We start from the raw sequence: 26,672 nt of genomic DNA, 5'->3' as shown, positions 1-26,672 counted from the left end.
TGGCTCAAACCGTTATCAAACCATCTTCCAGGAAGGATCTTCAGCTCCGGCAAGCACGGAAGTGTGACTGGTTCTCCTCACCTGGACTCCTGCTCCAGCTGCTCCTCCAGCTGACCGATCTTGGCCTCCAGAGCGGCGATGGAGGCCTTGAACCTGCTCTTCACAGAACCCTCCAGCTCGGCCAGCTTGGACCGCAGGTCTTTGTTCTGACGCTCCGACTGCTGGCGGGCATTGTCACTCTTCTGTGCCGAGCTGCGCTCTGCACTCAGCTCCGTGGTCAGGGTGTCCATCTGGACGGAGGGAGCAGGGAAAGGAGGGTTAGGAAGTGGATCTGCTGGGAGGTGCAGGTGAGCCAATACAAGAACCAGCATCTTTATTTAAAAGGTAACTTAAGAATACACTGGACAAACATGAGAAATGGACAGTTATTAGTGGAGATCCAGCTAAACTAGAGGAGATATTCATATCCTTTACAAAAGAAAAGACTAAAAAAGGGATTATATGAAGGATTTATAAAGCCCTAAACCGGGAATCAGATGGTGATAATATGGGGGTCAAAGAAAAATGGGAATTGGAAGTGAACGTTATAATAACCGATGACCAATGGGCAGAGGTGGGTAGTAACGAGTTACATTTACTCCGTTACATTTACTTGAGTAAGTTTTGGGAAATGTTGTACTTTTAGGAGTATTTTTGAATCACTATACTTTTTACTTTTACTTGAGTAGATTTGTGAAGAAGAAACTGTTCCTCTTACTCCGCTACATTAGGCTACGTTGAGCTGTTACTTTTCTTTTATCCCTTTTATCCACGTACGCATGACATCACTGAGTGATTCTTTGGGAAAAATGTTTGTTTTTGCATGTTTTGTCACATTTACACAGACTCAAACACACACAGAGTTTCTATGAGTTCATGGGCTTGTTCTTAAAAAAGAAAAGTACAAAGGCTTGAAATTTTGTGCTTAATTTATTTTTTTATTCTATTATTGTATTTATTTTATTATTTATTAAAGTAATTGAATTTACTTTAAGATTATTGTAATTTAAGCTATTTTTAAATTTATTTTATTATTTTATTGATTTAATTTTCCTGAAGATGATTATTTTGTACTTTTGTCTGTTTGAATGGTTGTGTTAAAAAAATAAATCAGACGTTACTCAACAGTTACTCAGTTGCTCACTTGAGTAGTTTTTTCACCAAGTACTTTTTTACTTTTACTCAAGTAATTATTTGGATGACTACTTTTTACTTCTACTTGAGGCATATTATTCTGAAGTAACAGTACTTTTACTTGAGTACAATTTTTGGCTACTCTACCCACCTCTGCCAATGGGAGGAAACATTTAAAGAAGGACATAGATTGACTAATAGCCCATTATGGAGGGAATTTAACTGGAAGGTGAAGATGTGGTACTTTGACGCCTTTGTCATCACATCAAAATATAGCAATATGTCTGAGCTGTGTTGGAGAGGCTGTGGTCTGATTGGAGACTTTACACATATATTTTGGGACTGCCCAAAGCTCGCTGATTTCTGGAAGAAGGTTGAGTTGGAGATTAAACTGATTCTGCATGTTGATTTTACGATGGGGCCGGCCCTAGTCATGCTAGCTATACTTCCAGATGATATAACGGAGAGAGATCTGGCTTCTCTACTGAGAATTCTGCTGAATTCTGAATTCTGCTGAAAATGATAACAGTTGAAACCACAGTCCCCAAGCATGACACACTGGAGAGAGAGGATAAGACATGTGTATATGATGGAGAAAATGACAGCAAGATTAAGGCTAAACACTAACCAGTTCAGTGGCCGCTGGTCGCTAGTAAACAGAAGCATTGACAAAGCTATGAACACCTCCTGTTTTGTTTTTCTCTCTCGTCTTTTATTTTATTTTTTCGGTTTATTATTTTTTATTTCTTTTCATGTCTTTTATTTCATTGTACACGATTGCACCTGTTCTGTTAGTATCTGTTAATATGGATGAAGAGTGTAAATCTGTATTAATCTGTTTGTTTTCAATAAAAAATAAGTAAAAAAAAAAAAAAAAAAAAATACACTGGACATCATTTTAGTGCAGAATAGAGCGTCAGTAACCAGTTTTCTGTCACACCTGCATGTTGGTCTTCCTGAGGCGGTCGTTGACCAGCTCCATGTTGCCCTGCTCCTCCTCCAGCTCCTCCTCCAGCTGGGCGATGCGAGCCTCCAGCCTCCTCTTCTCGTCCATCAGAGCAGCCCTGACACGCACACAATGAGAGGAACATATGAAGACTCAGGCTTGTAAACACAGGCCACTGTCTTGGACAGATATGTACAATTTATCGTGCAGGAGGGCTGGAAGTTTCCCATGGAGCCGAACAGTCGCGTCCAGACGGTGTCCAGAGGAACTGCACCTGTCTCCGCTGAGCTGGGTAACTTGTGACTGCACTGCTCTCTGCGCTGCAGCAGCGAGCCTCCACTTTTGAGTCTGCAACCATTTATCTAAACTCCTTAACCCTTTAATGCCTGACATATAAAAAAATATTCAGAAAATCTACTTTTTATTTAAGTTTCAAGTGTTTTAAAATTAAAAACACCACCAATTTCCTCTTTTTAATTCATCATTTTATTATTTGAAGCTTATTTGAATACAAGATTCCCCTAATGAAAAAGAGCTGAGATGTAAAAATGATAGAAAAAATTAAACTTTCCTCAAATAAACTGAGAAAATGAGAGCAGAAGCCACTAAAGATAAATTTAAGTTGCCGGCTGGAAAAACGCATCTAACAAAATTTTTTTTTCCTATTTATATCAGTTATCTATGTATTTAGATTAGTTGATTAATTAATTTCTATATTTATTTTGTTGGTCTATGAATTTAATATATATATATATATATATATATATATATATATATATATATATATATATATATATATATATATATATCCAATATCATTGGATTCTTGATTTATGAATTGAATTTTAATTGACACCTTAGTCCATCAGTGGGGACTTTGCTACGTAGAGACAGCTTTAAATAATTCAAGCATCAGGGAGGAGCACATTGAGGATCTCGCCTTACTTTCCAGAAGTGCTGTTTGAGATTTCATCCTGCAGCTCGTCTCGTTCTTGCTCAGCGTGGCGCCGGCCTCTCTCAGACGCTGCCAGGTCCTGTTGAACAGAAAAACCCACGATAAATAAAATCTACACCCCAACAATCACCAGGAAATGCTGGAACATCAGCCCGCCCCGACCTCATGTAGCTGCACGATCTCGGCCTCCAGACTCTTCAGTTTCTTCTCATTCTCCTTCGAAATGGCAAAAATGTCGTCCCTGGAAGCGCGGGTGTCCTCCAGCTCCCTCTGATAGTCCTTCAGTTGGGCCTGAAGGAGCCGACGTCAGACACAATGAGAGCAGAGTAAAGTGCAACACCTGGTCAGGCGTGAATTTAATTTATTGTTCACTAATATTACCTTATATATCGTATTGTGTGGGAGTTTGGGGCTCCACGTATAAGACAACAGTAAATGCTATAGTTCTCTTACAAAAACAAGCCATACGTATTATTAATAGGGTGGGATATTATGAACATACAAATCCATTGTTTATAAAATCCCATATTATGAAATATTATGATTTGGTTTATTATAAAATAATGCATATAATGTATAAAGTTAGATTAAAGTTACTCCCTGTCTGTGTACAACGGTTTTTCTCAATATATGAGTCAAAATATAATTTGCGTGATGTTTGTAAATTTGTTATACAAAAAGCTAGAAAAGAGACTAAAAGGAGATGTATATCTGTTGTGGGAGTTAAATTATGGAATGACGCTAACCTAGATTTACAAATGTACATTTTCAGTTTACAAAAAAAAGATTTGTAGAGCAATCTTTCAAAGCTACAAAGGTTAATATTTATTTGTTTTCGTTTGCTGCTGTTCTTTGATATTTATATATATATATATATATATATATATATATATATATATATATATATATATATATATATATATATATATATATATATATATGAAAAGTCTTTACTATTATATGTGTAAACCTTATTTGTCCTCCTTTTCCGGTTTTCTGGTTTAGTTTTGCTATTGTTTGTATGTACGGCAGGCATTAATATAAGCACTTTGCTTCTGCCTGTGCCTTTTCAGTCACTATTTTTCGATAACGTTTGTGTTCAATGTTTGTAGAGTGATGTGACTGAATAAAGAATTTCAATCAAAAAATAATTTAAATCAATCAAAACTGACGTAGTGGAATGCGTACCTGTAACTTGCGCAGCTGTTTGATGGCCTCGTCTCGAGCCTTGTTGGCTCCTTCTATGTGACATTCGATGTCCTTCAAGTCCATCTCCAGCTTCTTTTTAGCAGCGACGGCCAAGCCCCTCTGCTTCCGCTCGTCCTCCAACTCCGCCTCCATTTCTCGCACCTGAAAGGAAGAGGTGTTACACTTCATCTGCAAACACGACAGAGAGCTACAGGTGGGATTTAGAGTTCTCAATTATTAGGACTTAAAGAAGAATGTTAAGCTTTATTCTGCACCTGCTTGACCAGCGATCTCTTCTTCTCGTCGTTCTGGTCGTCCCGGCCCTGGAGGTCTCTCTCATACTGGGCCTTCATGGCCTGCATGTTGACCTCCAGACGCAGCTTGGCGTCCTCGGTGGCCTGCAGCTCGTCCTCCAGCTCCTCCAGCTGAGTCTTCATCTCCTCCACCTGCTGCTCCAGAGTACGCTTAGACTTCTCCAGCTCATGGACCTGAGCAGAAAATGAGGAGGGATGGAAAAAGATGAGGATGCTGGAGAAAGCTGGTCTTCCAGAGCCGGCGTGATCACAGTGACACTCACATTCTTGCCCACGTCGTCCTTTGAGCTCATCAGATCTTCCATCTCGGCACGGAGCTGCTTGTTGGTCCTCTCCAGCTCCTCCTTGGCCTCCAGCGCCTCGTCCAGAGCTCTGGTCATGGACAGAGCTTTGGTATCCTTCTCTCTGGCCTCGGCTTCGGCGCGATCTCGCTCCTCCGCGTATCGAGCTGAGATGCTCTTCTCCTCAGCCAGCATCTGCACAGCAGAGTTCACACTGGTGTTTCAGCCAAAGGATATTCATCTGTGACTTCTGAAGATCAATGTAAATGTATTAATGGATAGCCCCTTGAGATGAATCATCTCGTTTTCGAGAGGGTCAGACAAAAAACATACAACACAATACAAAACAGTTCCATACAACATAGTAGGGCTGGGCGATATATCGAGATTTTAATATATATCGATATATTTTCAAACACGATATGGTACGAGACAATATCGTTTATATCGATAAAAAAAAAAAAAAAATTACATTTTTTTTAAAAATGATTTTGATATAGCTTATTTTTTACAAATTGACTTGAATGTTTTATTTGAGATTTGCACAAAGGTTTTGTTATTTGCACAACTGTCAACCTCAGTGGAAAAGTCTGCCTGTTACTGTCTACATTGTATTAATTGCACAGTGTATTTTAATTTAATTGTTATGCAGGAAAGGGATATTTGTTTTATTTTATTCAAGAAGCATTTTTATTCTATATATGCAGGTAGTTTATTTTCATTTCATTTGTTTTATACATTTTGATATTGTGCAGACCTCTGTTAATAAATGTACCTGTGTGACATTTGGCACGAGGCATTGTATTAAAACTGACTGTTTTTTTAAGGGTTTGCCTCAGAAAAAAATTAAGCTAACAGAGATGCTATGCTATAATGCTTTGGGGGAAACCTCAATTATGGCACAGAAAAAATATCGAGATATATATCGAGTATCGCCATTCAGCTAGAAAATATCGAGATATGACTTTTGGTCCATATCGCCCAGCCCTACAACATAGATAATAAATAAGGCTCTCACACACCAGTCCCTAAGACGTACACACCTGAAGAACACAGGTAAACACTGCATATAATGCAGTTATAGCAACAAGAACAACAATATTAATATTAATTAAAGCTGCAAGCAGCGATGAACGGGCCCTCGCACTCACGGCCACCGCCCCCCATAAGCATATCAGAAATGACACCACCCACGACTTCCTATGTCAAACCATTCAAAAGTTATAGCAGAAAAAAGGGACAACCAATCAGAAGAAGGGGCGGGGCTAATTCAGGCCAATGAAGGTCAAGGACTCCATACAGAATCTGATGACACCACCCACGACTCTCTATGTCAAACCATTCCAAAGTTATAGCAGAAAATCGGGACAACCAATCAGAAGAAGGGGCGGGGCTAATTAAGGCCAACGAAGCTTAAAAACTCATTACAGAGTCCCATGACACCATCCACGACTTCTTATGTCAAACCATTAAAAAGTTATAACAGAAAAAAGGGACAACCAATCAGAAGAAGGGGCGGGGCTAATTCTGGCCAATGAAGGTCATGGACTCCATAAAGAATCTGATGACACCACCCACGACTCTCTATGTCAAACCATTCCAAAGTTATAGCAGAAAATCGGGACAACCAATCAGAAGAAGGGGTGGGGCTAATTAAGGCCAACGAAGCTCAAAGACTCCATACAGAGTCCCATGACACCACCCACAACTTCCTTTGTCAAACCATTCAAAAGTTATGGCAGAGAAAAGTATTCTAGGGGGCGCTGTTGAGCCGTTAGGCCACGCCCATTAATGCAAACCATGAAATATCAAATTTATCGCCAAGTCTGTCTTGCATGCCAAATTTGGGGACTTTTGGAGAACTATCAAATATGGACCAATCAGATTTCAAAATGACCGACTTCCTGTTCGGTTTCGGCCATGGCTCCAAGAGACTTTTCTTTAAGTTGTGCCATGATACAGGTGTGTAGCGATTTTCGTGCATGTACGTCAAACCGTATTTTAGGGCTTGAGGCACAAAGTTTTCCGGGGGGCGCTGTTGAGCCATTTTGCCACGCCCATTAATGCAAACCATGAAATATCAAATTTATCGCCAGGCCTGGCTTGCGTGCCAATTTTGGTGCCTTTTGGGAAACTATCAAATATGGACCAATCAGATGAAGGGGAGGCGTGCTTTTTGGCGTCTAGCGTCGCCACGGTAACACTTTTGAAAGAGAAAAGTAATGCGTGTAATCGCAGGATGGAGACGCACATTTTGATGTATAACACATCTGGGTTCACGATACGGTTCGGGCCGTATTAATTCTCGAAGGAATGGCATATATTGCTCCAAAATTACGTGATTAATTCAGAATGTTCAAAATGGCCGACTTCCTGTACGGTTTCGGCCATGGCGCCAAGAGACTTTTCTTTAAGTTGCGACATGATACAGGTGTGTACCGATTTTCGTTCATGTACGTCACACCGTATTCTGGGGCTTGAGGCGCAAAGTTTTTTCGGTCTGAACCAACCAGATGAAGGGTGGGCGCGCTTTTTGGCGTCTAGCGTCGCCACGGTAACGCTTTTGAAAGAGAAAAGTAATGCGTGTTGTCGCAGGATGAAGACGCACATTTTGATGTATAACACACTTGGGGGCACGTTATGGTTTGGGCCGTATTAACTGCCGAAGGAATGGCATAAATTGCGCCAAAGTGACACGATTAATTCAAAATGGCCGACTTCCTGTTCGGTTTCTCGACATGACGCCCAGAGACTTTTCTTTAAGTTGTCCCATGATACAGGTGTGTACCGATTTTCGTGCATGTACGACAAACCGCATTGTGGGGCTTGAGGCACAAAGTTTTCAAGGGGGCGCTGTTGAGCCATTTTACCACGCCCATTAATGCAAACCCTTAAATATCAAATTTTTCGCCAGGCCTGACTTGCATGCAAAATTTGGTGACTTTTTGGGCACGTTTAGGGGGGCAAAAAGGCCTTCCTTTTGTCAGAACAATAAGAAGAAGAAGAAGAAGAAGAATTCCTGCAATTACAATAGGGCCTTCGCACTGCAAGTGCTCGGGCCCTAATAATAGTCATTATCATCATCATTATGATACAGTATATGAAGAAATAGATATATTGTATATAAAATAAATAAATAAGAATAAAATGAGAAGGCAATACCACTAGAGGCAACTACATGGTTTATTGAGGTTGGAATATAGTGAGTTTTTAAAGACGTGTAACAAATTAAGTTTTCTTATATTAATGGGTAAGTTGTTCCAGTCTGATGGGGCTTTAAACTTAAAAGCACGTTTGCCAATTTCTTTAAAGGTTAAAGGAACGAAAAAGAGGGGTTGCTGAGTGTTTCTGAGAGAATATGAGGATGTATATGGAATCAGATATTGTTTTAAGTAAGAAGGATAACTAAAGTGGATACATTTGAATATGAGTTGGAGCCAGTGGTGTTGTCTTCTTTAAACTGTAAAGAGATTTTATATTTATTGTATTTATATATTAAAGGCAGGATTCTGACCTGGTCAAACTTCTTCTGTTTTTTCTCTAAGCTGGAGACGATCTGCCTCTGGTGATCCAAGTCAACAGTCAGATCATCCAGCTCCTGCTGCAGACGGGTCTTTGTCTTCTCCATCTTCTCGAAGGCGATGGTCTTCTCCTCCAGACGCTGGCCGGACAGCTCCAGGTCCTTCTGCAGCTTCTTCTTCACTTCTTCCAGGCCTTCTATTGTTCCAACATCATCCTCCAGCTTCTTCTTGCTCTCTGACAGCTATAAACACACACAGACGCTGAGTCAGTGTCACGTCCTGAACGAACGGCGGCCTGTGCAGCGGTGGTCGTGTTTACCTGAGCCTGCAGGGTCACCAGCTGCTTCTCCTGATTCTTGCGTGCCTCCTCATCCTCCTCCTGCTGCTCCTGCAGAGCATTCTTGTCCTCCTCCAGCTGGCGGATTCGACTGCTGAGGTTCAGTTTCTGGCGGGTCTCCTCCTGGAGCAGCTCCTGCAGGAAGATGAGCGGCTCTGGTTACATGAAAAGGTTGAAACCATGAAAAACGAGAAATAACTGATGCAAAGAAATAATGCACGTCACCTGTGTGTCTTGCAGCTGACTTTCTAATCCAGCAACATCTTTGGCCGTCTTGATGCCCTTCCTCTCTGCGTCTTCCAGCATGGAGGACACGTTGTCCAACTCAGTCTGAACGAAGAGGTTCAGAGCCGTCATTTATCAAACAATTCAATAATAATACGTGTTTTAAATAAGAAACAACACAACACAAAACTAAGTCCCATGACACCACCCATGACTCTTTATGTCAAACCATTCAAAAAATATGGCAGAAAATAGGAACTATCAAATATCGACCAATCAGAAGAAGGGGCGGGGATAATTTGAACCAATTAAGGTGAAGGACACAAAACCGAGTCCGATGACACCACCCACGACTCTGTATGTCAAACCATTCAAAAGTTATGGCAGAAAGTAGGAACTATCAAATATCGACCAATCAGATGAAGGGGGGGCGAGCTTTTTGGCGTCTATCGTTGCCACGGTAACGCTTTTGACTGAGAAAAGTAATGCGCATCTTCGCAGGATCTAGACGCACATTTTGATGTATAACACACCTGGGTGCACGTTACGGTTCGGGCCGTATTAACTGCCGAAGAAATGGCATAAATTGCGCCAAAATTACACAATTCATTCAAAATGGCCGACTTCCTGTTCGGTTTCGGCCATGGATCCAAGAGACTTGTTCAGGTGTGTTCAGGTGTGTACCGATTTTCGTGCATGTACGTCAAACCGTATTGTGGGGGTTGAGGCACAAAGTTTTCTAGGGGGCGCTGTTGAGCCATTAGGCCACGCCCATTAATGCAAACCATTAAATATCACATTTTTCGCCAGGCCTGGTTTGCACGCAAAATTTGGTGACTTTTGGGGCAAGTTTAGGGGGGCAAAAAGGCCCTCATTTCGTCGGAAAAATAAAAACAACGAGAACTCCTACAGATACAATAGGGCCTTCGCACTGTAAGTGCTCGGGCCCTAATTAGAAAGAGCTTCCATTTAGATATGATCAAACTATAATGTTGATAGTAATACAAACATAACATTAACAAGACGATTATTCTGCATTTAAATCTACCTAAAAGCTGCAATCATGATCCATTACAGGATTTTTAGTTGCAGTCCATCTCAAATGTGTGTACAAGGGTGTATAAATCAAAGATAAGACCATTCTAACCTCAACAAACACTCCTGCTAGTCTTGACATTTCTTGAAAACAAGCCAAAGTTAATTCTGATAAGAACAGCCCTTCTCAGTAAGCAGTTATTAAATATGCATTTCATGTAACTTTGGAGAAAGCAGAGAAGCTGTCGTGCTGGTTCTCCTCACCTGGATCTTGTGTGAGCGGTCGGCCAGTTCTCCCTTGGCTCTCTCCCCCTCCGTCACCCTGGCCATGAACTCCTGCAGCTGAGCCTCCAGCTTCTTCCTCTTGTGCTCAGACTCCGTCTTGGCCTGCTGCAGGCTCTTCACCTCGCTGGCCAGCTCCTTGTTGGCGCTCTCCTGGCTCTGCTTGGTCTTTTCAAGGTTAGCCTTGAACTAGATAGACACCACAATACATGTTTGACATATAAAATGATTGTGAAATTATTCTTTTTGCTTGGTTTCTCTGATAAAGCTGCGATATTCGATTGTTGTTTTTAGAAAAGTTTCATACCCCAGAGGATCCAGCACTATGTATATTAGACATCTTACCAACAGAAGCTAACTTGTCTGCACATAAGTGTTCTTGGGTGAAACTGGCCCTTCTAACAGGAAGCAGGATAAAACTTAGGCATTGGAAGTCAAGAAAGAAGGTCAGTTTTAAGGAATGGAGAGATGAGTTGGCTAAAATAGCTGCATTTGAGCAGCTTATTCACAGAGTTAACAACAGTCTAAGTGTGTTCAGAAAAGTCTGGGACCCCTATCTGGAAATGATGATTGGAGAGGTTAGCCATGATAATTGAAATCTGTGTGTCATATCCCTGATGTATGTGTATTATTATATAATGTGCGGTAGATGAATGTGAAGTGCAATGTTGTATGAGGAAATGCGGTGTTGCATATGGTGTCAAGAGGAATGTGCATGTTCTCTGTTTTCTGTTGGTTTTCTGTTTTGTATGGTTTCTTTGTCTTTTCTTTTCTCGTTGTGTTCACAGCTTGGTTTTGTATTGCTGTAAACCAGGGGTGTCAAACTCATTTTGCTTGGCGGGCCGGATTTGACCAATTTTTTTCTCGCACGTTCAAAATAACAAAAACGGTGCGGAAAATGTTTTCTCTAATTCTTTTTTTTTTTACTATTGTTATCTAATCCAATATCAGTTTAGTTAATTTTAAAGGAAATATGCACTTTGTTTACACTCTAATTATGTAAAATATATTTCTTCAGGATCTTTTCTTGAAATTTCTCGTTTTTTTTTCAAATTATGTAAGATACTTTTAATATAATTTTACAAAGATAAACAGAAACAAGTATGTTTTTTTTATTTTCACTTTTTTATAGGATATTTAATTAAAAGCTAAATCTTTCTTATTACATCCGAGAGTGTTTCTTTGTGATTTACAGATTTTTCCAGTACAATTAAGTGTATTTATTTTTAAAAATTGGCTGCTCTATTTGTGGAATAACGATGGATTTGTAGAAGAAATATATTATCGGATATGCTGCGATTCATGGCAATTATTTATGCCTTCCTTTTTAGTAAATTAACATTTCGTTTTTTTGTGTTGGAAACTTCTCGCGGGCCGCATGAAAACCTCTCTCGGGCCGCACATTTGACACCCCTGCTGTAAACGGTCATATTATGGACATGTGAATTGCTTGTTCAAGTGATGGAAAATCAATACAAAAGTTACAACAAAAAAACAAAAGAAACGTTTCATACCCTCTTTGCTTGCTCGAGCTGTTCAGACAACTCTTCCAAAGCAGTCCCATGTCTCTGTCTCATGTCCTGGATCTGAGCCTCGTGGGTTTTAGTCTCCTCGTCGATGGCCTTCTTCAGCTCTGTAACCTCCTGCTCACGCTTGGTTCTGCAGAGAACAATAACAGGATCTGCAAAAGGCTCAGCGTCTGCAATGAAAATGTGTGAACAGCAGGGTGCGCTACCTGAGCTCCTGCTGGGCTGCGGTGGTATCCAGCGTGTCCTCCAGCTCTGTCTTTAACGCCTCCAGCTCCTCACTCAGGTCCCTCTTGAGCTTCTCCGCCTTGTTCCTGGACTGCTTCTCTGACTCCAGGTCCTCCTGCAGCTCGGAGAGCTGGGCCTGCAGCTCCCTCACCTGCTTCAGGGCGTTGTTCTTCTGGGTCACCTCGTCCTCTCCTCTGTTTACACCAGAAAACACTGGTGAGCACGTCACCAGCATCACAGCCGGGGCTCATAACAATATTGGTACGATGGCATCACAGAACAATATGAGATATTTTGAATCATAAATATAAAGTCTGGTGACTCACTTACATCAGATCACCAGGCGTTTTCTGAGTCAGTGTCAATAATTCATATTCTGGTGCCACTTGTGTGACTTGAAAAAAATATCTGGCTTTGCTTTAATCCTATCAAATATCCAGTTAAAAACTGGTGTGTACACATGTCTTATCACCGAGCAAAAAGAGATTAAAGTTTGATTCTAAAGACTCAAAGAAAGGACTAGTTTTGTGTGATGTCATCAGGTATGCCTACGATAAGCAACATTGTTTTAGCTTTTTTCAGAGGTTTTTAGCAAATATTGGCAGTTATAAATGTAATTTTTTCAACCTTTATTGTAAAGTTTAGTTGAATATTTGGCCTGTTCCAAATAAACATTTTAGTTGTTCAAACCATCATAATGATATAGTTAGTCTTTCTCCAGCTGGATCTTTTTCCCTCTCCACAGAGGAGACCAAGTCATTCAAACAAGAGAGAGCTCACCCTGGTTTTAATGTTGTGACTGTTTGTTGCACATTTACTAATTACATTTCATCGTTTAAGATACTGTAATTTGTATTCCATTACGCATTTATTTTGAGGATTTATTTGTTACGTGGCTTAATTAAATTGAAATGAGATATGAGTGTTTGTTTTTGTTTTTTTATGAGTGTTTGTTTTGTTTGTCTTCGTGTGGGCTTTTGACAGCTGGGACAGACTCTTGTGACCCTGGACAGAATGAAGAATGAGAATAGAAAATGGATTGATGACATGTAATTCTACTGCGTTAAAAAAATATGTTGTTATTACATTTATTTTATTTATATATTGTATTTTTTTCTTAAAGAAATGCTAAAGTAAAGTTGAACTATTTTTCTTTTTATAGATGTATCAAACTATAGCTTTGTTTTAGGACATATAATGTCCTAAAACAAAGCTATGTATAATATTAAAGTCCTGAATACGTTAAAAACACAGAACAAAAACAACTATATTTTAGTAAAAAACTAAAAAAGACTTAAAAACTTAATAAACTATCCCTTAAGACAAAAGACAAACAATAAAATGAAAATAAAACCAGTTCCCTGGGAAACCACGTGCTGTTCTACAAAGTCTCCACTGGGTGGCAGCAGAGGTCGGTTTATTTTAGGCTGTTAATTTCAGCCACAATTCAGCACAAAATATTACAACTATTTTTCTACATCATTAAATCACCACATTTATTTACAGTGATTCCATTTTAGAAAAATGTTTCAGATAAATGTACTTCAGTATGAAGTTTCAGTGAAAAGCTGTTCCGTGATAAATGTGTTTCTTACTGATTCACATTGTAATAAGTTGATAAGTTAAGTGAAAGTGAGTAAGTGAATCACATTCAGCTCATGCAGTTATGTAAGTTGTTGTGGTTTGAAAGCAGAGATATTCTCATCTGTGTGGTCGTGCCAGCGTCTCCTACCGAGCCTGCATCATCTGCTGCTCGTCTTCCTTCTTGCTCATCTGAGATTTAAACTCCTCTATCTGAGAGTGCAGTTCTCCTATTTGGTCCTGGAAGTCCGATGTTTCTCCATCCAGCTTCCTCTTAGCCTTTTCTAGCTCCTGGCGGGTTTTCTCCTCTTTCTTCAGTCTCTCTAAATCGAAAAAAAAACAAACAGATTATAATGGTTTAATGAAAGAGCAAAGCAGTGTGTTAAAAGATGTATTTACGTAATTTCAGATCACTCATTTACCTTCCAAGTCGACCATCATCATTTCCTGTTTGTTCTTGACCTTCCCCAGGTTTTTGGCCTTCTCCTCCTCTTCAGCTAACATCACCGTCATCTCATTGATTCTGTCTTCAAGCAGCTTCTTTTCCTTAAGAGGACAAAGGCACAGCCAGGTTAGCAGGTAGCAGAGGTGTCAAGTACCAAAGTACAAATACTTCGTTACCTTACTTAAGTAGAAATTTTGGTTATCTATACTTCACTGGAGTAATTATTTTTCAGACGACTTTTTACTTTTACTCCTTACATTTTCACGCAATTATCTGTACTTTTTACTCCTTACATTTTAAAAACAGCCTTGTTACAACCAAAAACGTAATAACGGCCAATAACGTAATAACTGCCAATAACGTAATCATTTTGGCCATTTCAAATGTAATAAAGCCAATAGTGTAATAATGTGCCAATAATGTAATAAAACTTTTGAGCCAATAACGTAATAACTTTTTGCCGATAATGTAATAAGGCATTACATTATTGGCTGGTTATTACGTTATTGGCCTGGCATTAAAAAAAACCTTTCAAAATGTAATAACTGGTGCCGATAATGTAATAACACATAAATATGACAGCAGGTCTTGGAAATAAAGGTTTTTTTTTGCAGTTTTTGGGCAGTTAGTGGATGACATATAGTCGCCATATTTATTCATCCAAGATATGTCTCTCTCTGTCTCTCTCTCATAATTGTGTGGTCTTTCCCCTCTTTAGCCAAATAGATATTCATAGATGTTCTTGTCTAAACAGGCAATTTTTCATGTGTACCATCATGCATATACCATAAAATCAGTGTCTCGTTGAGGGTGTTGAGGTGTCAAATGAATTCACCATATATTTTCCTGGACTTGCATTATTATTTATTTCCAATCCCAAAATCTGAACTGCAGTGTACAATACATAGGATAGAACTAAATTAAAACTGTTCCTTCTCAAATGAAAAGTAGCTTTCACTCATATTCACAAAATATGGAGCAATACAAAAATCTACACAGCTGCTTTATCATTACTGTAAAAAAACTAAAAAACAACAACAACAACTTTGAAACGTCACTTTAGCCAACATGGGGCCTGTAAGCTCAATGTGTTGATGTAGTTTTTAATTTTCAAACATGAAAAACAAAGTTAGACATATGAACCCTGTAGAGCATTCTCTCCAACAGCTGGTCTCAGTAGTGATCTATTTGTTGACTGGTTAACTCTCTTCTCTCTTCTTCTTCTTGTTTTTATTATTGTTTATTTCCAATCAAAAAATCTGAACTGCAATATATAATATACATACAGCAAAAACATGAAAAAAATAAATAAAAACTGTTCCTCCTTGTTACAACCAAAAACGTAATAACGGCCAATAACGTAATAACTGCCAATAATGTAATAAAACTTACATTATTGGCACATTATTACACTATTGGCTTTATTACATTTGAAATGGCGAAAATTATTACATTATTGGCAGTTATTACGTTATTGGCCGTTATTACGTTTTTGGTTGTAACAAGCCTCGTTACTCTATTTCATTTCGGCCTTTAAAAAAAACTATCCAGTTAAATTGCTCCATCCGGATAGAGTGAATTTGGTTGTGGTTGTTTCAGATGTTCTTGTCCAGTTTTGTTCTTACATTCGTTCCCTCAGATTCCTGCAACTAAACTTGGATGTACATTCCAATAAAGGTTAGGATAAATGATAACATGCCTCTGAAGTTTGACTTTTTGCACCATTACAATACTTATAGGCAACTAGTCATCATATCTCCTGCTCTCTGAAACACATGTTTATGCTCAATAGTACACATATATGGTTCTTTAATATATTTGCATTATACTAAGATGCATTCATTTTCAATGGCTTTTGTCCTTAATGGCTTTTTTCCCCCCTACATTACTTTTACTTTTATACTTTAATTAGTTTTAAAACCAGTACTTTTATACTTTTACTTGAGTAAAAAACTTGAGTTGATACTTCAACTTCTACAGGAGTATTTTTAAACTCTAGTATCTATACTTCTACCTGAGTAATGAATGTGAATACTTTTGACACCTCTGGCAGGTAGCACTGTAAAAATAATCTGAAACTTTCAGCTCAGTGTCAGTTTAAAAAAAACTGCACTATTTACGGCCTCTTACCTTCAGGAACTTGGAGTTCTGGTCCTCTAGTAGCAAAATATCCTCTTCGAACTTCTTCATTTTTGCTTCAGCTGTGACCTTCTCGAGCTGCAGCTTCTGCCTGCCAGCTTCCTCCTCATCCAACTGTTCTTCCAGATCCTACAACAACCAATCAAAGCAGCAATCAAGACTACCGTACATCTGTATCAAGTATATATCTAAAAAAATCTCCTTTTCATTTCAAGCATCTGGTATTAGCTGCTGTACAGACACAGACGTAGTGTTACTGTACTGCATCTATTTGTGTCGGTGATTTCGGGACACACCTGGATGTGGGACTGCATCTTTTTCTTCTCGTTCTGCATGCCTTGGCTCCTCTCCTCCTCCTCCTCCAGCCTCGACTCCAGGTCGTGGAGGATTTCCTCCAGCTCTTGCTTTTTGGACGCCAGGCGAGCTCTCATCTCCTCGGCTTCTGCGAACAGTTCTGTCTCGGCCTGCAGCTGCTCCGCCAGGATGTTCTTTTCCTCCATTAACTGCAGAAAAACAATGTTAATGTCTCAAATAAACACCCACACTGCAAAAACTCAAAATCTTACCAGGAATATTTGTCTTATTTCTAGTTAAAATGTCTCATTTTTAGTCAAAAAATCTCATTACACTTAAAACAAGAGTCATTACCAGAAAAATAACTTGTTATTTGACAATTTTCACCTGTTTCACTTGAAATAAGTAGAGAAATCTGCCAGTGGGACAAGATTTATCTTCTCATTACAAGCAAAAAAGTCTTGTTCCACTGGCAGATTTTTCTACTTATTTTAAGTGAAAATCTACTTGAAACAGGTGAAAATTATTGTTTTTTCGAGTGATGAGTCTTGTTTTGAGTGTAACGAGATTTTTTATGATTAAAAATGAGACATTTTAACTAGATATAAGACAAATATTCTTATTAAGATTTTGAGTTTTTGCAGTGCAAACAAATCTGTGTAGTTAGTTGTCATTTAAAAACAGAATATAGGTGTAATTGTGGCTGACCTGCTGATGTTTCCTCTCCATCTCCACCAGTTCTCCCTCCACCTTCGTCTGCTTCTCCTTCACCTTGACCAGCTCTTCATCTTTAGCCTGCATCTCCTCCTCCTGCCTGGTCACCTGCAGCAGGGGCTTCACCTGCACACATGAATTAACAGATGTTTATTTTTCATCCTGAATCTTGGCGCTGCCACGGACTATGACAAAAACCACAAATGCAAACCTTTGTGAAGAGCCTCCACCACTGCCAGTGACGCAGCTTCAGATAGGCAGCACAGTTTCTCTGGAGGACCTTCAGAGCGCTGAGCTGCTGCTGCTTCTTAGCAAATGCCCTGAATAATCACCACCAGGCAGGGAGAGGACAAACAGACGGTGAAACAGTGGTAAAAGCAGGTTTTCAGTTATATACAGTACTGGAGTTGAGGGGGGATGGCATCACCCCCTGAAATAAAAACGGTCAAAATCATCCCCCCAGTAAAACTGCCATCCCCCCTTTCCATCCCTTATGTCATTTCATCAATGAATGTGGTTTTACTGCTATTTCAACATTTAGAGTCATCACCAGAAAAATAACACCAGAAAAATAACTTATTTGACATTTTTCACCTGTTTCAAGTAAATTTTCACTTGAAATAAGTAGGAAAATCTGCCAGTGGGACAAGATTTATTTTCTTATTACAAGCAAAAAAATATTTTTCCACTGGCAGATTTTTCTACTTATTTCAAGTGAAAATCTACTTGAAACAGGTGAAAATTGTTGTTTTTTCCAGTGATGAGTCTTGTTTTAATAATAAGTGTAATGAGATTTTTTTGACTAAAATGAGACATTTTAACTAGAAATAAGACAAATATTCTTGTTAAGATTTTGAGTTTTTGCAGTGATCCATTTTACTTATCCTGTGAAGGACAGAGTCATATTTATAATTTCAGAAAACTGTTTTTTATTGTTGTGTTTTGATGTATTTGATGTAAGCCCAGTGGATATTTAAAGCTTACAGAAGGCTGCATTTAACTGCTGCTATGTCATTCCTGCAGTATTTCTGCAGGTGTTTTGGTCAGCGTCTTTGTAATATATTATATTATTTATAATCAGCACAAATTATCTGTCCCCATATGATAAAATCCACCATCCCCCCTGATTTTTGTTTACAACTCGAGTACTGGTTATATAGGAATATCTGTGTAAAATAAGCCCCTCACTTGCGTGCCAGATATCCCCGACAGACGGCCTGGAAGTAGATGATGATGTCGGTGATCTTCAGGTCCCTCTCTTCCTCCAAGTGGGCCAGGACTCCGGCCCTGAAGAAGATCTTACTCTGACCGATACGGAAGAGGTTTCCGTCCAGCTCCAGTGCTTGAATCTACGCAAGAGGAGGAGATGGGAACGCTTGACTCAAATGTGAACATTTTTTTGCGAAAATCCATTTTCTATCAGGAAATGATGATTTTATTGAGTGACTTTAACTGTCAGGCTGCTGTTTGCCATGACAAAACACTGAATGAATCCGTACCATTCTCTCGCAGGCCTGCTTGCCGTCCATGAAGCCCTTGGGAATGGCGTTCGGAGTCAGGATTTCATATCTGGACACAGTTTTTGGTGTCAGGACAGAGGGAGACATTAGGAGAGTGGAAAATTGCACTGGATTTGACATAAAAAAGAGGCCAGAGCTCAGCCAGGACGCCTGACTGACAGGCTGAGATGGACCAGACCTTCACAAAGAATATTAAAACCAGGAAAACACTCGCTCAAGTGCTAAAGGACACAGTGAGGCTTCCAACATCCATACATCATACACCATCATTAAGAAACACTTGTCCTAACTGTTAAACCTATCCATGTCAGTTTCAATTTTATAAAATCCATTGTGATTTTTTTGTGTGTGATCTGTGATATAAATGAAGACATGAAGGTCAGTTAAACTGTTACGTCCAAGCCAAAGCCGCAGCAGGGAACTTGATGATGGACGTTACCTCTGTCTGAACTCCTGGAAGACGATGCGGTTGGGAAATCCCTGTCTGCAGATACGGATCCCCTCCAGCACACCGTTACACCTCAGCTGGTCCAGGACCAGGTGGGGGTCCAGTTTACCCGCCTACGGCACGAGGGAGGAGGAAACAGGAAGACAATTCAGGAAAAATATGATTATATTGAGGCAGGGGTTCAGTTTAAGTGATGATAATAAAACTTCAAAAACGAGCCATACGTATCATCAATAAGGCTGATTACTACGCTCACACAGATCCACTTTTTCTAAATTCTCACGTTATTAAATTTTATGATTTGTTTTATTATAAAATCATGCAAATTATGTTTCAGAGCAAAATCAAAAATGCTCCCTGACTCAATACAGAGGTTTTTTTCAATTCAGGAAACTCCCTATAATCTTAGAGGCAATTTCACTGTACAAAAAGCTAAAAAAGGTATGAAAAGGAGATGTGTCTCCATTACTGGAGTTAAACTCTGGAATGACGCCAACATAAATTTAAAAACATGTCATTCTCTTTTCGTTTTTAAGAAAATGGTTTGTAAAGCTATTTTTGAAGCTTATAAGTGCAATTGACTATCTGTAAATGTTTCTTTGCTTTTCTATTGTTTCTTTGCCTTTTGTTGTTTCTTTGCTTTTCTATTTTCTTTTTGGTTTTCTGGAGGTCGGTAGCCACAAAAAGAAAGTTGGTAATAGGATAGGCTTTTATAAGCAGTTTGCTTCAGCCTATGCCTTTTCAGTTATTGTTCAATACCTTTTTGGTTTTTGTATGAAATGTTAATGCTGTGCACAATGTTTTTTGGTGTTGTGTTTTGTGTTGTCATGACTGAATAAACTTCATTCATTCATTCATTCATGTGTGCCATAATGATACTAACATGTGTGGCTCCTACAGAGAATATCAGCTTGTGGTCAGTACTTTCATAACACCTCCAGTGCACATGTAAGCAGGTGTGAATAACAAGAACGGTGTATAATGAGGTGGGAACTGTACGTGTCTGGTGAACAGATATAAAGGATCAGCTCAGTCACTTTCTACATGGAGCCTCACTCTTTTTTCGTGGTTGGGGATGATGCAGCGGACGAAGTTGGGGTTGGTGTTCCTGAGCGTGGCCATCAGCTTGGACAGCTGCTCCTTGTACAGCTGTCCCACGGTGCGGAACATGCCCTTCTTGGTCTTGTAGGCGGCTCCGAATGTTGTCTCGTTCATGCCCGCGACCTGGTCCAGACCCACGATCCGATCAACTGGTTGGAGGAGAGTTGTACGACAAGGACGACAGGTGACGGAGCAGTCAGGATAAGATGAGCAAACAGATCTATTGTTCTGATGCTGGTCTGACACAGTGGATAGAAGCGGAGGTGTCTTCAGTATTCACATTCATTACTCAGGTAGAAGTATAGATACTAGAGTTTAAAAATACTCCTGTAGAAGTTGAAGTATCAACTCAAGTTTTTTACTCAAGTAAAAGTATAAAAGTACTGGTTTCAAAACTACTTAAAATATAAAAGTAAAAGTAATGTAAGGGGGAAAAAGCCATTAAGGACAAAAGCCATTGAAAATGAATGCATCTTAGTATAATGCAAATATATTAAAGAAGCATATAAGTGTACTATTGAGCATTAACATGTGTTTCAGAGAGAAGACGCGTAAAAACCAATAGGGTGTCGGAATGGTATTATGTTTATACTTCTCATCCAACCACAACCAAATTCACTCTATCTGGATGGAGCAATTTAACTGGATAGTTTATTTTTAAAGGCCAAAATGAAATAGAGTAACGAGGCTGTTTTTAAAATGTAAGGAGTAAAAAGTACAGATAATTGCGTGAAAATGTAAGGAGTAAAAGTAAAAAGTCGTCTGAAAAATAATTACTCTAGTGAAGTATAGATAACAAAAATTTCTACTTAAGTAAGGTAACAAAGTATTTTTACTTCGTTACTTGACACCTCTGGATAGAAGTGATTCATTGTGCCAACATGAGCACGATGGCAACAGTAAAAGGTAACATCTTTTATCAGTGTTCAAAGCAAATCTGGCAGTCCGAAGATGCAGAAACCTGATGTTTGTATTAACAACAGTGTACTTCATAAAAGTTACATAATGGTCCCTTAAACTACTTAAATTACTGAGATATCTTACACCATCTTGAGTTTCTTTGTCCATTTTGTTCAGTACAGTTCCACACGCCATCCAAAGTTTCAGGTTTTCTGCCTACTTACCTGCAAACTATCCAACAATGCTACAATAACTGCAACATAAAAGGTCCCTCTTTTATGACATTCTGTGTTTAAAATTACTTTGTTTGTATTTTTGAGCTCTCAAAGTAATTTTCTCTCCCACACAAGTTATTTGGGATGCTGAACTTTAAAGATCGTCTGATAGTTCCTTTGTTTGTGTTATGTGTGCTAATGATGTCAAATTATTCATCGGTGGATTTCTTTTGTATCTTTGTGTCACATCTACATGTGCAAGTGGATCCTTAACTGAGCTGTGCACCCAGAGCATCATTCATCATCTTCATCATTTGAGTGAAAAAGATGTTTATCATTAGTTTATCTAAATATACAAATCAGATGTTTATGTATTTTTTTTGTTATTTTAAATTGTTTATGAATTGAGAATACTTTTTGAAATTGATTACATACCAGACACAGTCAATAGGTGACCGGTCTGGACTGTCAGATCAAAAACAAGAACTCTGTTAAGTCATGTGGAGTAAAGTCTGGCATGTTTGCTGAAATAACCACGGACCTACTGGGAAAAGATGCCAATTTAATAGTGAATACTTTTGCATCAGTGCTAACTTTACACATACACAGATACTGATGCACCTTCATACCATCACAGATCCTGACTTTTGCCCCTTTTGATGTATGGACTTTGTCACGTAGAACCGGACACCCATTTCTCCCACGAGAAAGCTGAATTGTGCACTCCTCCGACCCCAGAACAAGTGTCCACTGTCTCCCTGTCTGAGCTGGCCTTGTTCAGGGAGGTAGGGAGCGTTTATGTGCAGAGCTGATGTATGTCTACCCTCTTGTGCAGCACAGTTTCAGCTTACATTTTTGGATCCAGCAGTGGATTCTGTTGAGTGACACGCATTTTCTGTCTGCACTCATCAAGATGGCATTCAGTCTTACTTACCAAGCTCCGGCAGAGAGAAGAACTCAAGTCTTCACACAATAATATGCACCCGGAAGGCATCGCCGCATTCGTTTTTTAATTAATCAATAATTCTCTACCACTGTGGCGCTGAGAGGGGAACCGCAACCCCAACGTCTTTGAAGGAAACTTTAATTTAAAACTTTAATATCCAGTTCTGACGTCTCAACCCGGCACTAATCAATCTACAATCTAGTAGTGCTTGAATTCTCTACACACTTTCACATAATTTGTCTTTTAATGTTTGAATGCAATAACATTTTTGCAACATCTTAGAAAACATCCCAAATGTTCTTGCAAAGGGATCATTTTTGGATCCAATGAGTCTGAGAAGCGACAGAAGGAGATGGACATTGCTGCTGAGCGCGTCACCCTTGAAATATTAAAACCTACAATCAGTATTAAAAAGCATCCATCCGATTAAACATTCATCACAAATATTTACAGCCTTTTTTAGCCTTTTGGCAGTTATGCTATGAATCTGTTCATCATTAGTTCCACCTTTCAAGGAACAATGACATAAATACCTCACTAGTCTTGATATTTAATCAACAGCAGCTGAAATAATCAGGGAGGCAATAAACCACCATCATCAACCGAAGAAAGTGTATTTTTAGTTTTGGAGAGTTTAAATAAACCAAGAGCAGAGCCATGCAGAGCTAGAGCTTTCAGATGAGTGCAGCTATGACGAGACAGTGCAGAAGATGAGAAGCAGTCAGTGGTGCAAGAAGGCTGTTAGTATCATTCACCTGGAGCTTCCTGGAGCCCAGACACATTGTCATAGAAAGAAGCTCTCTGAAACGTCTGAATGTCTATGGTGACAGAAAGAAGACAAAAGAGTGAGAAAGGAAAAGAAAGCAGGCATGCACACACATAAAACCCGTCAATCAAACTCCCACAGACACCAATATTAATTACAGTGAGCAGATTGAAAAGAAGACAGAAGAGTAGATGTTAGTTCATTGACTACAACATTATAGTGTTATGTGCATCTTTAAAAGCGAACGCTCTGAAAGCCTCTCATTAATCGGGTAAAATATTAGTTTGAAAAGTGTTCTGTAAACATTCAACCAGTCTACACCAAAATAGAGATTTTAAAGACCATCATAGCAGAGCGACTATAAATAAAGTCCTCCAGTTCTGAGGGATTCGTGTCTTGGTTTCACACCAGGAAGTGTGGATGCTTTGTACGATAAAATATCAAAACAAAAAAAGTAAAATCATAATTTAAATTCACCACAAAGCTTTTGTATACAGCTAAAATCTTAATATTCTTGTCAAATTTAAAAGAAAAAGTGATGAGACTCACCATCTTTCCAAAGCTCGGCCACAAACTTGTCAGTTGACTGGTGAAGCAGCGTGGCCACATTATCGTTCAGAGGATCCATGTTCTTCATCAGCCACTCATCAGCTTTATAATCAACCTGTAGAAACACGGGGATTCAGGACAATTTCAGCAGTTATTCAGCAAAACATTTTCTCCAGCGTTTCCATTATCCACAAAAATCGGAGACGGAATTGCGGTAAATGGCAAAAATTACTAGGACAGCGACCCGAATAAGAAAAAAAATTGGTTACACAAGAGATGGCAAACTGACAGCAGGAAAGTAAATCAACTCAGTACAGAATTTCATTAGGACAAACTTTCTTCAGTGCCAAACGCTGGCATTGACAAATGTAAAAAGTTAGATGTTTCACTGGTGAAACGATTATGTGATTGGCGGTGGGGGGGTTAATTCTCTGAAATATGATGATGATGTATGTGTTTTTCAAATATTTGTCTTGCAAAGAAGATCATTAGATTAGGACAGACTGGAAATGAAGTACCCGACATGTTCAGTAAGACGAGATGAATATCTGCATGTGTATTTCATCAGTCCTGGAAACTCATAATATCTATACTTATTTTCCTCTTCAGCTGACTTTCATGCAGGAATTATTTAGTGAAATAAATTCAGAAATAATTCTTGATCCTGTAGTTTTCACATATGAAATGGTACGGATCCATCAATGATTGTTTTCACAAATATGTTCATTTGAGTAAAGACCGAGAGGCAAATACAGCCTGACCTAAAATATAATTATGCAGGTAACATTAGATTACATGCTGAGACTGACAGACATCTCCTCAGGAATGTTGAGGTGGATCGTTTTTCTTTCCAAAAACCAGATCCCCACACATACTGTAGGTGAACGCTGCAAAAATGTGGTTATGTAACCGCCAGGCTTCAAAGACTCGCATCGATCTGAACCAGATGTGGCTTTCCTGCAGCAGCAGTGCAACAACTGGGCTATTGTTTTTATGCTGTGATCTGGCTAATGACACCACAAGAGGAGCAGAGTCTGGGAGAAACACAGGTCCATGCTGCTGTACATGAAAACCCTGGAAGAACCCTACACAGTATAAATATATCTTAGAATTAATCATCATTTATTAAACCTTCCTTCATTATATATGTGTCCCCTGTGAATAGTAAATATTCCCAATAAAACAAACAGAAAAACATACACACCCGTCCTGCGTAGTGCATGATGCAGAAGTCAGCTTTGTCCTTGAGTTGCCGTGGTTTCTGAAATTTGGTGTGTGTGCCCTGTTCCTGCAGCACTTTGTCAACAAATGTTTTGTCTGTGGCCTTGGGAAACCAGCACTCCTCATCCAGCAGAGCCAGGATTCCTGGAGGATTGTTCTAAGGGGACATTTCCATTCATCAAAGAAGGACAACTCATCAAGAAAACCCATGGTAAGACGTTTGTACGGCGCGTGCTAACCGGCCTCTCGATGAGGTCGATGCAGGGCTGCAGGTCCAGGCCGAAGTCGATGAAGCTCCACTCGATGCCCTCCCTCTGGTACTCCTCCTGCTCCAGGATGAACATGGTGTGGTTGAAGAGCTGCTGCAGCTTCTCGTTGGTGTAGTTGATGCACAGCTGCTCAAAGGAGTTCAGCTGAAGGGGAAAAAGAAAAGCTAAAGTCAGGAGACGATAAAGCATTCAGACAAGTCTTGTCTTTGTGCGTGTAAAGCAACGCAACTACAACAGTTTCCAGTCAGGGTCAAAGCACCACATGAAACACCTCAAAGATCTCAAAGCCGGCGATATCCAGGATCCCGATGAAGGAGGCCCCCTGCCGTTTGGTCCTGTCCAGGGCCTTGTTGATGCGATGGACCAGCCAGCGGAACAGACGCTCATACGTGGCTTTGGCCAGCGCTTCAATGGCAAAGTCAGCCTGGAGTAAAACAAAGAGCCGCAGATGTAAGACACCATTAATAATGCCTAACCCCAAGAGATTCTAGCACAGTATATAAATCTAAAGGTTGTGATGTTGCCTCGGTCTGCAGGGAGCTTTGAATTTGTGCCGGTATGACATCAGTCAGCAGGGTTCCAATGGAAAATCTAATAACCAGATGGAGCAGATGACCTGTCCTGATATGTTGAGAGTTTCCAACATCTAGCGTAAGAAAAAGCCTAAATAGAGTTTAACAGATGAAGAAAAAAAAAAAATCACAATCCAAGTTTCAACCAAACTCACAACTGATTTGGGAACTTTTTCCAATCAAAACATTCCAGCATCCTCTTGTGAAAATTGTTCGATTGTGTCATTCGGGGGTTTTGGGCAGGTTGTCATACAAAACAAACCATTTCAAGATATAAATGTGAATTTAGAACATTTCAGAGGGTGTTTTTCATAATTTCAGGACCATTTGGCTGGCGTGGCGCTGTCAGAGCCATAAATGCCTCAAACATTCTGTAAGTCTGTATATTGTTTTTATATTGTTTTATATATTTATTGTTAATATTGCACTCTGTTTTTTGTTGTACTGAAGGCCTGCACCCTACTTTTCGTTGCACTTGTTACAATGACAATAAAGAGAATCTTGAATCTTGAATCTTGATTTGGGTTCAGCTAATCTCTGCAGATGATCTGAACCCAAACAACGAGGTGACATGACGCCTCACCTGTTCTTTGGTCTGTGCCTTCTGAACGTAGTCTCGCCCCACTTTGATCCGCGGGGTCAGGATCGCCCGAGTAAACTCCATCACGTTCATCCCAAGCAGGTGGCAGAGCTTCTGTGCCGCTGAGAGGAGGAGAGAGCTTTATTTAGTAACGAATAAACACAACAAATAAAAAATAGTTTTTACCAGTAGATACTATTTCATTTTTTTCATTTTCATTTTATTCTTTATTTCATTCAAAAAATAAAACAAACAATTCAATACAAATACAAATGTTCATAAATTGTGAATGAAAAGGGAGCAGAAAGAAGAAGAATCTTATCTAATCTGCCCCTTTTTCCAAGAAATAATTTCACAAATGACATAAATTACAAATAAAAAAAAAAAAAAACAACAACTAA

General features: G+C 39.3%; 1 protein-coding gene across 2 annotated transcripts in view; it reads right to left on the bottom strand.

The window, feature by feature from the left end:
* The window catches only part of LOC133421757 (myosin-10), an 80,460-nt gene that overhangs the window by 4,960 nt on the left and 48,828 nt on the right, over nucleotides 1-26,672 (bottom strand). For both annotated transcript variants that reach the window (XM_061711513.1, XM_061711512.1), the window contains 28 exons: nucleotides 26,275-26,393; nucleotides 25,391-25,543; nucleotides 25,090-25,263; nucleotides 24,834-25,007; nucleotides 23,630-23,744; nucleotides 20,209-20,402; nucleotides 19,144-19,265; nucleotides 18,684-18,753; nucleotides 18,373-18,533; nucleotides 17,396-17,504; nucleotides 17,179-17,310; nucleotides 16,473-16,679; nucleotides 16,168-16,305; nucleotides 14,015-14,138; nucleotides 13,744-13,915; nucleotides 11,993-12,205; nucleotides 11,772-11,916; nucleotides 10,240-10,446; nucleotides 8,941-9,045; nucleotides 8,698-8,850; nucleotides 8,372-8,620; nucleotides 4,840-5,052; nucleotides 4,538-4,750; nucleotides 4,263-4,424; nucleotides 3,237-3,365; nucleotides 3,065-3,153; nucleotides 2,114-2,237; nucleotides 82-290 (listed from right to left, as the gene is read on the bottom strand). In XM_061711513.1, the coding sequence (XP_061567497.1) occupies nucleotides 82-290; nucleotides 2,114-2,237; nucleotides 3,065-3,153; nucleotides 3,237-3,365; nucleotides 4,263-4,424; nucleotides 4,538-4,750; nucleotides 4,840-5,052; nucleotides 8,372-8,620; nucleotides 8,698-8,850; nucleotides 8,941-9,045; nucleotides 10,240-10,446; nucleotides 11,772-11,916; nucleotides 11,993-12,205; nucleotides 13,744-13,915; nucleotides 14,015-14,138; nucleotides 16,168-16,305; nucleotides 16,473-16,679; nucleotides 17,179-17,310; nucleotides 17,396-17,504; nucleotides 18,373-18,533; nucleotides 18,684-18,753; nucleotides 19,144-19,265; nucleotides 20,209-20,402; nucleotides 23,630-23,744; nucleotides 24,834-25,007; nucleotides 25,090-25,263; nucleotides 25,391-25,543; nucleotides 26,275-26,393 (4,375 nt within the window). The remainder of the gene's footprint in view (nucleotides 1-81; nucleotides 291-2,113; nucleotides 2,238-3,064; nucleotides 3,154-3,236; nucleotides 3,366-4,262; nucleotides 4,425-4,537; nucleotides 4,751-4,839; nucleotides 5,053-8,371; nucleotides 8,621-8,697; nucleotides 8,851-8,940; nucleotides 9,046-10,239; nucleotides 10,447-11,771; nucleotides 11,917-11,992; nucleotides 12,206-13,743; nucleotides 13,916-14,014; nucleotides 14,139-16,167; nucleotides 16,306-16,472; nucleotides 16,680-17,178; nucleotides 17,311-17,395; nucleotides 17,505-18,372; nucleotides 18,534-18,683; nucleotides 18,754-19,143; nucleotides 19,266-20,208; nucleotides 20,403-23,629; nucleotides 23,745-24,833; nucleotides 25,008-25,089; nucleotides 25,264-25,390; nucleotides 25,544-26,274; nucleotides 26,394-26,672) is intronic.

Source organism: Cololabis saira, chromosome 21 (assembly GCF_033807715.1).
Source record: "Cololabis saira isolate AMF1-May2022 chromosome 21, fColSai1.1, whole genome shotgun sequence".
NCBI lineage: Eukaryota > Metazoa > Chordata > Actinopteri > Beloniformes > Belonidae > Cololabis > Cololabis saira.
Note: the sequence above shows the minus strand (reverse complement) of the source record. Positions and strands in the feature narration are given on the sequence as shown.